Raw genomic sequence first — 11,889 nt, 5'->3', positions numbered from 1 at the left:
TCTTTTATCCCATTGCTGTCCTTTCAGAATTCAAATCATATCAGTTCTTTTTGTTTTTCCTGGCAATATCCGGGTAAAAACAGAATACCAGATAAAAAAAGTAGCTTTGCAGGAATGAAAGAGTTGAAACCCTTTTTGGCTGAAGCAACAACTTGTTTAGACTGCGTAAAACTACTGCGTTTTATATTTTGAATCCAGTGTCACAGAAATGGCTGCTGTGTTATGGGAAGGAAAGAACTCTGTTCAACACTTGTACTTCCCTGGCATCAGTTAGTCCACTTCTGGGAGTGACTAACCAGGTGGAAAGAAACAGGATTCTTCCTCGCTGCTATTTTTTTAGATGGTCTCTGTGTGAAGAAGAAGGGGTGTGAGGTGCAAATCTAACCCCCCAGCATCATCCTTTTTCCTTTTTCACCCACGCTGGTGTGCTCTTGACTCCATTTCCCAACCTATAAAACTGCGATACAGAACAGAGTTTTCAAAGGAGCCGGAATCACTTTGGCCAAAATCCTTAAAGCCCAAACTTCCCATGAAATAGGCAGTTAATATGAGGAGTTGAGAGTTTGACTTAATCCGGGAAGATAAATCAATTTTTTTTAACTTTCACCTAGTTTGTGACTACATGCCTCAATATATCCATTTTGAAATTTCTAAAAGCTTTTAACGGGAAAGGAGGCTTTTTAACTTCTGTAATTCTCTACAATAAAAAAAAATATATTTCCAGCGAATAAGCCAAGTTTTCACTGTTGTGGACAAAAAAAAAATCTAAAGGCAGACAAAGAAGTGTTTAACCAATTGTGGTTAGCTAAAAGAACTGCTAAAGATAAGGCTCTGGTTTAGCAGGCTTTGTTGATTTTAGTAGCATTTTAAGTTTATACATAAAAGGGAACAGCACGTTAAGTGCTTTAGTAAGAAAGGTGCACTTGTGAGCGTACTTCATTTTCTTGCTAAACTTAGATTCAGACTTGAGTCCTGCAGGGATTTGCCAGATGTTTGATTTTGTCTTCAGTGGGGCTATTTGGAGTGTACAAAATGAAATGCACAGAACCATCCAAGAGACTAGAGTCAGGAGAGCCTTTCTAAAAGACCCCAAAATAATTTATATAGACATCTTTCCTCTGTTAAAGGGCATTCTAGTTCATGTGCATGTTAGAATGCTAAACTTCGTGAACTTAAGAATTAAAAGTACAATACAGTAATAATAAAATACAAAAATAGTCTATTTTTTATCTGTATGGTTACCAAAAATCTACTCTTTCAAAAATTGCCAAAAAGAAAAAAAATCACTTCTGGGAAACTACACAGGCAAGCCTAGGGCCAAATCTCTTGTCTTGATATTTCCAACTGCTCTGTTTAGCTTCTTCTGTTTCCTTGTCAAAAGCATCCTGCTTAGCCTGTTTGGCTGAAGGCAGTTGGATATTTATTCATTGATCTTTCCCTTTCTTATGGTATCTTGAATTCTAATTAGTGTTTTTCAAGTCTCTTACTTTTTTCTCCAAATACAGTTACAGCACATGTCACCCTTCCCTTTTTGTGGAGCTGTTTGGAACCACAGAAGAGCTGTCATCTTACCTTCTGGGACTAACCACACTGCCCAGCAATGCTCCATCAGCTGCTTTCAGTGGCAGTTTGATTCATTTTAGTTTCTTTTTTTCCCACAAATAATATACAATTCAAAGTGCCTGGAAAAGTGTAAAATCACTTGATGTTAGAGGAGATTCTGTAAATAGGCTCGGGAGCAGTCCTCTAGGTGTTTGTAATTAATCAGGCACCAAACACTTGGGAGCTTTTGGATGCACTTTTAAAAAGTCTAAAAATGTAAACAGTTTTCTTTCCCCTCCCCAGGAAGTCTTAATGCACTAAAGACGTAAGCGAAGAAGTTCAATTGCAAATGACCAAATCAATTACACTTCAGATCAAACTGTGGCATGGCTTTTTGGTTCTCAACCAGATGGAACTAGACTCCTTGTGAAGGAGGTATTATTATTTCTTGTCAGGGTTTCAAAATGAGCATATGAATTCACAGTAAGAAATACATATTTTTCCTTTTGAAAAATAGAACATTTAGAGAAAAGAATCCTTAGGAGCTGGCGTCACCGAAAGCTATCAGACACATTAAAAAAAAATTCTAAAAAATCCTCATAGCTGTTTCATGTTCACAATGTTTTGCTGCAGTGTGAGGCAAAGAAGAAACCCTCCTTTTTAATATAGTTCCAAATGCTTTGATTCAGTGTTCGTGACTTCTTTTGGCTATGCCTTTCCTGTAAGCTGAAGTTTTTACATCCAGACGGCTATCATGATGTAAAATCATATCAGAGGCAAGGTGCAGTGGCTTTGATCTAGATGTAATTTGTTGAGATAAATCCAGGTGAGGGCACAGGCTATCTGAGGGCAGAAAGCACTTTTTTAGCCTATGGAGACAGAATGATTTGTTTAGAAAGCTCCTGCATATTAAGGGGTGGGGAGGGGAAGAGGGGGAGAAGGTGACTTCTACAGTCAGGTGTAACAAAAACACATTCCTAGATAGAGAAAAACTCCCATAACCAAATGTGACTTTTTTGTGTCTGATTTAGAGAATTACTTTGCAAGACCAAGCCCTTTTATGTTTCCTTATCTCCAGACAATTTTTTATGTGGAGTCCAGATCCCTGCTGCTTCAAGTGTACTCCCACGAGCTTCTGGGGAAGTGTTGAAAATCCCTTCAGTAACTGGCCCTGCATATTTTAATAGAGAGGATTCCACCTGAAATCACCTTGGAAAGAAATGATCCTGCTGGTGTGGAGACAAATATTTTATCTGAGCTTCCACAGTGAAAATGCTTATTACAAGTCATATCTTGCTGTAAGGAGATGTCATGTTATCAACAATAACAGGGTCCCTTAGGATTACTGGAACTCTTGTTTAGGAAACCTTATGCATGACAATGATTGCAAGACTGAATTTGTCACTGGAATACTTAAGGAGGTTTTAAAACACTTCCTTTTCACCAGATGCAAAATGACCTAAAGATATTTTAAAATTACAAAAACAAAGAATGCAGTCAAGTTAATGAACCCTTTTTAATTTCCAGGTCTTGCTAAATGTAAAATTCTTCCAATTATTTCAGTAGCAGCTAAATACATCTAATTTTCCTGGAAAAAAAAAAAACCCCAAACCAAACCATTAAGAGTGAAAGAAGGCAGATATTGTTTCAGGAGTCAGAAAATAAAAGATCATGGTCACCACCTACTCACTGGAGACTTTCAAACCTGCATTCCCTGCCCCTCCAGATGTGTAGTACCCTCTTAGCCATGAGGCAGGACCTTATGTGTAGGGGAGGACTTGACACGCCCCTGCCATGGCTGTTCAGCAATTCAGGAAACAATTAAATAAAGACAGGGAGCCAAAATAAGCTGTTTACTGGGGAGGATGGGGGAGAGGGTTGGCTTGGTTTTGCCATGCTCTAACACTACCTTTGTGTTTTTATCCAGTGCCTGGCTTATTACCCAAACATTCCTTGAAGACTAGCTAGACTCCAGGTGTTACCCCATCATTCCTCATGTTCACCTTGCCCTACTAACCACCAGATGACAAATTTGTATTTCTCTGGCACTGATGGAACTTTGATTCTTTTGCCATAGCTTTTTCCAGACACTTTTTGTTTTTTCTTTTTTAATTAGACTGTCTACTTCTGCTGTGGTATTTTGTGCAATGCCTGGTCCTGCAGACATTTGTGAGGTGAGCCCTTACCAGGCTGGTTCCCCCAGGGAATATAGGGGACGAATTGCCAAGATTATGGATTCAGGCTGGGACTAGAACTGAGATAGGTGTAGAGCCATGCGGGTTTACCAGACAGTCCTAGGCATGTACAGTAGACGTTTAGTTGCCTGAGGTACTTCATTGACAAGAAAACATAGTTGTGTATAGACTTTAATAGCCTAAGGAATCAGGCAAGGGAGGCAGGGTTTGATGATCACGTGCTTGAGCATCATTTGTATTCTACACAAGGCCCACTGTGGGCACTTAAACCTTTAGTGGAGCTGGCCGTCAACCTCTTTGCAACCATTGACCCAACTGTTCATTGGAAATAGTTCCAAGTTTTGTAAGCCTCCAGATATAAAAAAAAATAAAACCAGTGTTTTTAACAAGCAACAGATATTTTAGAGGCAGTCTATGAAGGTCTTCAAGCTTCTGTATAATTCTTACCCTTTAAAGGGCTTCTAGGTGGCTGCTGAGAACACAAAAACACAGCAAGAAATAGCCAATATTGTTGGCAAACCCCAGAAATTAGAATATAACCTCAACTACTACAGCATAAAACAAATAATGTATTTCAAATTGAAAGGAATGTACATTCTGACACGCACTGCTTGCATGCTGGATAACTTGCACTCATGAGAGCCCCTGAAACCAAGTCTTAGGAGACCCCATAAGTTCAGACTCATAATAATCCAAAAAGCTAGAGACACTGTGGGAATAGCACAAAGAAGCTATAAGGAATAAGAAGCAGGAAAAACTTTGTGTGCATTTTAACAGTGTGCACATGTTACCTGTGCATCCACAGATCCCTGTGGCAGCTGAGTTGTATGGTTGTTTGGGAATTTAACTAGTAGGCAGGGTCTGTGCATAAACTATGACAGCAGTGCTTATCTGTTATAACTGACTTTGAAAGAAATTACTTAAATGAGTTATGACAATTTCTAAATTGATAAATGGTTCATGCAACACTAAAAATAGGTTTCTTGCTTCAGTTGCAGTAACACAGCTTTAAAGCCCATAAATCTTATAGCCTTGCACTCCTCATTGAAGTCACTTAAAGTTTTGCAATTGAGTTAGTCACTAGTTGCAGCTTTGTTAAAAAAAGGGAAAATATAACCAACAGTGAATTATGAGTGTTTCTCTGGATGACCTGACTTTCAAGAGTCTGTTTTGTCCATTTGGAAATACAAAATGCCACAACATGGTATTTTATTTCTCAATGTAGAAAGGTGTTCTATGTTAGGGTGAGGAATCAGGATGACATTTCCCCATAGTGGCTATTCCACTTGAATTTCAGCCATTTTTAGAGAACCTTTGGGCATTAGAATGTAGATAATGCAATGAAGAACTTGTACAATCTTTTTGTTTGTTTCTCAGAATAAAGAATTAATTTTAAAAGGCTAAGACTGAATTCAGCATCAATGTCATATGACCGTTCTGTGATCTAACAAGTATTCAGATGCCTAGACGTAAAAACCCTGCTATCTCTAACAGAGATGTTCCATGACTGAGAAAGTTGCACTGTCATATGGTGATTAGATTCAGAACAAAGATCTGGAGTAAAAGTAGTCAGCATTTATACATTTAAAATCAGGGCTTAATGGTCTGCAAATGAATTATACTGGTTAGGAAACATGGGTCAGTTTGAGGCTACTAGCAAATAATGCATTCTTTTTCCTTGTCCTTTCTCCTTTGCCTCAGTTTACAATGGAATTTAGCCACTGACTCCCACCACTGTTTTTCTTGGAGAGTGGAGTAGGATGAAGAAACAGATTCTGCAATAGAAGCTGGATTTTGTGTGTTTTGGTAGCAGGAACTACAGGAAAGAATAAAAGTGGGTGACTTGGGTCTACCTAATCTCTAAAGCCTGAAGGCATCTTATTTCCTATCATCAGCTTTGATTCCCTCCCCACCTCTGCCCCACATACAAAAATAGACCTTGTTAGTAAAACACGATTTTTGTCAAGATCTTGTCATTCCAATTGGTAATGCTGCTGCCATGACACTCACATCATTTAAAGTTTGCTTTGCTCCCATATGTTGAACATATGACATGGATAGGAGCTCTACCAACCATCAGGATCCATGTCATCACAGCAAAGCAGTTGGCATCAAAAATAAAGCAAACATGAACTGATACTGTGTACTTCTTTCTCATGGTGAATTAGGAAGACTTAATTCTTCCCCTAATAGTGAAAGGTTTGAATATGGTAGAACTGGACCATGTATGTGCCTGGAGAATAATTCACTTAACCCTTTCATTTTCTCATATAAGAAATCTTGCCTTAGGACCCAGTCCTGTGCCAAGCAGCCATATATGTGGTTCATGGGGCCCTTCATAATGGCAATTTCACCTTTTCTTCTGCATTTCCTTTTGGTGGTTATTTAGTTTGCATCTAAGTAGGTCATTGTCAGTGGCTGAGCACTTTAAGGAAGCTTGCTATCTTTGCTCATCGTTGCAGGGATACCTTAAATCTTACCTGTGGTGCACGTAGCTATTAAAACAGTGAACTCACACATCTTTTATACGGGTCACGTGAAAATGTACTTTCCTCATAAATGTTAAATTTTTCTGTGGTCATGGTAGCGGCTTCTGAATCTGTCTGCCTTCCTTTTCTTCCATAGATCTCACTCTGTGACTTTGACTGAACTCCTTGCCTTAATAATCCAGACTTTCCAGACTTGTACATAAAAAAGAAGTACTTGCTTAAAAATTAATTCACAGGAAAAGTACTACAGTATTAGAAATGAGGTAAGAATTGGTTTAGTGAGCTTACCAGCAAAAAGGCCAGAGGATTCCATTTGTTCTGGGTTGGTGTTGTTACGGGCTTTTTCCCAACAAAATGAAATGTTGTTTGTACAGCATGAAAATGAAAACAAAACCTTTTCAACACTTTCACACAGCTACTGGTTAGAGACCTGATTTGAGGGCATGGACTCAAGATTCCTCTTCACTGTCAAAAAAATACTTTTCTTCATCCCCAACTCCTGACATTTAGAGCCAAAGGGGCTTAAATTTTACTTCATGCACAATAAAGCTAAATATTTAATTGATTTGGTAGTCATCTTTCTGCCTGTGTCCTTGCTCAGTTTAAAAGATGGAGATACAATTCATTATATTTTGATAAAATAAGCTTCAGATCAGCTTTACTTACAGCTCTGTAAGTATCTCTCAGGACTTTGACATCCCATTCCCAGGAACTGCTTCCAAGTTCCTTTGGTTTGCTCACAAGTTGCTGAATAGATTAGCTGCATGGTTTTGTTAGGTGAGTGCAAACGTGCCAATAAAAAGCAGCATATCGCTATTTCCCCTCCTAAATAATTCACTAAGCATTTATATATTGCTTTCTTCTGTGGGTTGACATCTTTATATTCTGCACTACTGAGTTTATTATAAGACTATATTATCTTTTAAATAGTATATTTTAGTGTGTGTGAATATATATATACACACACACATATATATACATGTACTGTCAGAGTAAGTTTTGTGTCATAAATCAAATACTATAATCCGCTCAGTTACACAGTGCTTTTTTTAAGCTAGGGTCATAAATATTTCTTTACCAGACAAAAGCAACATTGCATGGAAATATGCTTTATTTTGTACAGCTTCTTTCAAGCACATTGCCTCTCAGATGCGTTAGAGGTAATTAACATACTTGCAGATTTTAAAATAATCTAAAAAGGTTTTAATTTAATGAAAATTCTAAACAATAGTGATATATGCGTTCCTTAATTCACATGCATTGTAAATGTGAAGGGGTGACTACACCTGTAAGAGCTGAGCAGCTATTCAGCTGTTCACATTCTTGCCAATACGGGTTTGGTGGAGTGAGCTCTTAGTGAGGGGGGTGGTTAGTATCTTTGCTCATTGATTCCACAAGACCAGCATTGGGATGATTCTCTATTAACAAAAACCCCAAATCTATGTATGTGTGTTTAGTCTGTCATTGGAGCAGTAATAGGGACAACTTTTTGTGGTTGGTTTTTGTTATTTTGTTTTAGGTTTTTTTTTTTTAACGTGGGACTACCAATCCCAGTATGGAAAGGTAGCTCTACTGTGAAATCTAGAGTAATTAATCTCTATGGTGTGTAATAGCTATATTTTATTAAAGTTTCACAATAGTGCTGTTGAGTCTTCCTGGTGAAACACTCAAGCTGCCTGATGGACTCAGCAGGCGGCTGCTCACCACCACACATTTGATTTCTTCCAGCAGACAGTTCCTGTAAGTCACATCATTGTACCGTGCAGTGCAAAGGGTTGGTGTTTGCTTGTATTTAAAGACAAAAACTCCATCTAAATTGTGTATTTTTTCCTTTGTCTGCTCTGTGCAGATCTAGCTCAGGCAAAAGGGCAGCTCCTCATGCCCCACCAGCCTCACAGGCAGCTACAGGGGATCCCTTTGAGGTCAATTTGCAGCACCAGATTATCACATCCCCAAGTAGGGGATGTAAGCAAGTAAACTGATGTGCTTCAAGTATCTGATAGTATTAAGCAAACAGCAATTCTTTGCTCTTCCCTTTCTAAGATCCCAATTACTGTACATGCTGCCTTTTATTATGTGCTGGTCCTTACTAAGCGCTTAAAAAATTAAATAAATTGCCTTCATGGCTACTTCGTTTTCGCGATGAAAAGGGATTTTAGTGGAACAAGTAAGGACAGAATATGCCTCAGATTACTTTAGAAGCATTAAGACAGCTGAGTATCTGAAGAAACTCAAGTTTCTCAGGGCTGAAAATCTGGCCTCTGACTAACTGGAGGCTGGCAGTGGGGCTGGGTGGGAGGAATGACTAGTTCACACACTCTGGGCCACTGGGCATCAGTGGGTTCTGATTTCAGATTCATTCTGGGATATACAGTTTTCTGAGTTTGGAAATAACCTTTGCAACTAGGACTGTCAATACTTGTGTGAAGACTAAGCAGGAGTACAGATAACGAGTAAATGTAAGAAGCAGAGAATATACATTCTCTCATGTGAACAGCTGGATTACTACTCCCATACCATTCTAGGCACTGGAAGTGGAAGGAGCTCTTCACACAAACACCTCAATTTTATGTCACATGCGAGAATAAACCCCACTGCACTACATACCATTTAGCTTTCTCTTCCAGGGTTTGGCCTTTTTTTTTTTTGAAGAGGAAATGTGGAAGACATGAGAGTTCAGCCTAGAATGTTACAGAGTTTTGCAATCTACCCATAAATGACGTGAGAGGACCAACTCTGCATACATAATTTATTACAAGTTACTAAGTGCTGGGATAGAAAAAGTCAACGCCATACAGAGTTATATTTGTGCCATCCTGTTGAGTTTAATTTATGGAGGTATTTCTGTTAGTTTCTTGTCTGATTTTTCTAATGGATCATCACTATTTTACAGCGTCTGCTAATGCTGTTTTCTATAATTCCAATGTTCCATGCACTTGGCTTGAAATACTTCTAATGCAACCTGAAAGTAACAAAATTTCAGGTAATTTTACATTGTCATCTTTTAGAAAGGGAGAGCTCTGTTTTCTGAGACAAAGTTCTTCAGCCTCCAAGGAACAAAAAGGCAATTAAAAAAAAACCCTTCAAAAACAGCATCATAGTTTTACAGAAGATCATCAACTGTAATGACTTTCATATCCTGAATTTAGATGAAGAGAATGTTGACACAATCTTATTATACAGACAAACATCTCCATGTTCGCTTCTGATATCCCAGGGACACACAATTTAAGAATGTTATAATGCCCAATTGCTGCTTTTAGTAACACAAAGAGCAGTGGTGGAGATTAATTTTCACACAACAGTACCATGGATAAGGAAGAAAGATGTGCAAGTGGTCAGGAAAGTCATGGACATGGATTGATTAAAACTAACAGAAAAATATTTCAGTGGATAGAGTCAAAAAGCAGTTCTTTAATTTTTTAATTTGCACAGCAATAACCAAGACAAACGAGCCTCTGAAATATTTTGGAAAATGTCACTTTGCAAACCTTGTAGATTGCTTAAATGTTTATTAAAATGAACCAAAAGCCAAAATTCTCTGGGTAAAATAAATACTTTGTCTTTGCTAAGTAACAATATTTGTGAACAAAACATAAAACTATAATTTTCATGTGTCAAACATAGTAACATTTAAGATTAAATGTTGGAGTCAAACCAGGCTTTTTTTTTTTTTAACATCTTCCTATTTACAAGCTGCTCATTAAGACCATTTACCTCACGTTAGCTATTAAAATGACTAACATTTTTAAAGTTTGCTCCATGACTAAAATAAAACCAACAGAAATGGCCTTTTACCATAACTTAACAAAAAACAGAACCATATTTTTGTTATCTAGGAGAACATACTGTTATAAATACAGCTGTTTTTCATCTACAATTATATAAATAATAAACATGCTGCCATTCACAAGGATTTTAATAGATGATTATATATATAAGCAATAGTACGATCTAGCAGAGGATGGCATGAGTTTTCATCATTCATTTTTATTGTACTTATTCAGGACCCTTGTCTTCATCTGAAAAATGTGGAACAGACTTCTTTGCTACAACATTATCCAGTCGCTGTCCTTGCAGATACGGGTTCACACTCTGAAAAAGTTGAAAATTATTTATACATATTAGAAACAGGGAAACATAAAAAAGGTATCCAGGATTAGTGGATATATTAATATATTTCTTATCTGTCAAATATTTGCAGACTGGGAAAAAAAAAATTGCTCCCAGGGAGTAAATCTACAAGTTAATCAATGTTTTGTTTTCTAATACTTTCTGTGTGCAAGAATTTAATCCAATCCACTAAAAAGAATACAAGTGAAGGAGGATTACTGAGAATGTAGGGCAGTCTGAATTAACACTGTCTCTTCGCTGCACACTTCCTTTCCTTGGTTCAGCAGAGAAGCAGCAGTAGATCAAAAACTCTAATCCTTGAGGCAGGACAGAACCCATTAGAGAAGTCAAGGTAAGCTTTAGCTACAGTCACTAGCCTATGATGGACCTTATGCTGGGAGACAAGGTAGATACCACGATGCGGTTTTTTGACCAAAGTCTCTTACTCAGCCCATCTTCTCTCCAGGAAACCCCTTCTTGCTTCCTCTCTCGATGCTGAGATAAAAAACTGCTGGCATAGAAGCAGAGCCAAGCAAGGTTTTGGCATAGGAAATGGGTCTTCTACCACTGCCAGAACAAGGGAATGCTGGAAAGATGATCCCGGCGAGGGTTCAGCTTCACTTTGTGCCATGTAAGCAGCACAATGTGAGACTGAAGAAGAACAGATCCTGTCTCAAAACTGTTTGGAGATCATAGTAGTGTACAAAGCCTATGCTTGAATTTTATCTATACCCATGGAATAAAACGTATTAACTGTATTTGCAAGTATCAAGCAGTTTAGCGAAGCTGCAGAATTAACTTAAATATTATTTACACCCACTTTCTGACCTGTTACAGTGTCAGTGTAAACAAAATTAAAGTATATATTTTCTCCTTTACGGATTAGAGATAAAAATTCCAATGTGCTGGTTTTTGATGCCAGTGAAAACTGCCTAAGGACAAACTTCGGAGGAAAGCAAATTTTCCAGTATCTCCTGATTCTTGTCAGGCTGGCTGTATCACAGAAGTGACCTTTCTTGTGATATTTCTGTTTCTTTCACCTAAATGTAGGAATTCAAAACTATGCAAAAAACCAGCGGCTCCTACAATAGGGATATTTTTTTTTTCATATATCTCAAGTATTTGTCAAATCTCTGGAAAAGATCTGTCTTTAAGACCTTGGGTTTCTCCAGATTTGTACATGCTATCATTAATACTTAATCACAGTGCAGAGCAGCTCTTTTGCTTAATGCTGTTGGGGGTTTTATGGGGGGGGGTTTTGACTGCTTTGCCTGCTACAAGTGAAAACATAAAAATATTAAGAACCACAAATGACTGTGGAAAAATCTTTGAAAATAAAACTGACACTCATTTAATGCTTTAAATTGTTAAAAATAAGACACATGTAAGTGATTTGTTTGTGTTTGTTTAAAGAAGTTCTGTTTAATGTTAATTTAGTGAAATTCGTCTGTTGCATAAACTTCTAGGAATTATTTGAAGATTCTTAGGAAGATTAATTTGCCTTATTTTTGGAATGGTACTTCCTTGCTACTTTTTGAAATAAAAGTAGA

At 37.6% G+C, this 11,889-nt stretch overlaps 1 protein-coding gene across 1 annotated transcript in view; it reads right to left on the bottom strand.

Annotated features, from left to right (window-relative positions):
* Nucleotides 1-10,225: 10,225 nt before the first annotated feature.
* LOC311191552 (neuroendocrine protein 7B2-like) overlaps nt 10,226-11,889 on the bottom strand; it is a gene marked incomplete at both ends in the record, with an annotated part of 28,558 nt that continues 26,894 nt past the window's right edge. Inside the window, 1 exon segment of the mRNA XM_084263761.1 lies at nt 10,226-10,321. Coding sequence (XP_084119887.1) covers nt 10,226-10,321 — 96 coding nt within the window.

This window comes from Gallinula chloropus, assembly GCF_964237585.1.
Source record: "Gallinula chloropus genome assembly, chromosome: 4".
Classification (NCBI taxonomy): Eukaryota; Metazoa; Chordata; class Aves; order Gruiformes; family Rallidae; genus Gallinula; species Gallinula chloropus.
Note: the sequence above shows the minus strand (reverse complement) of the source record. Positions and strands in the feature narration are given on the sequence as shown.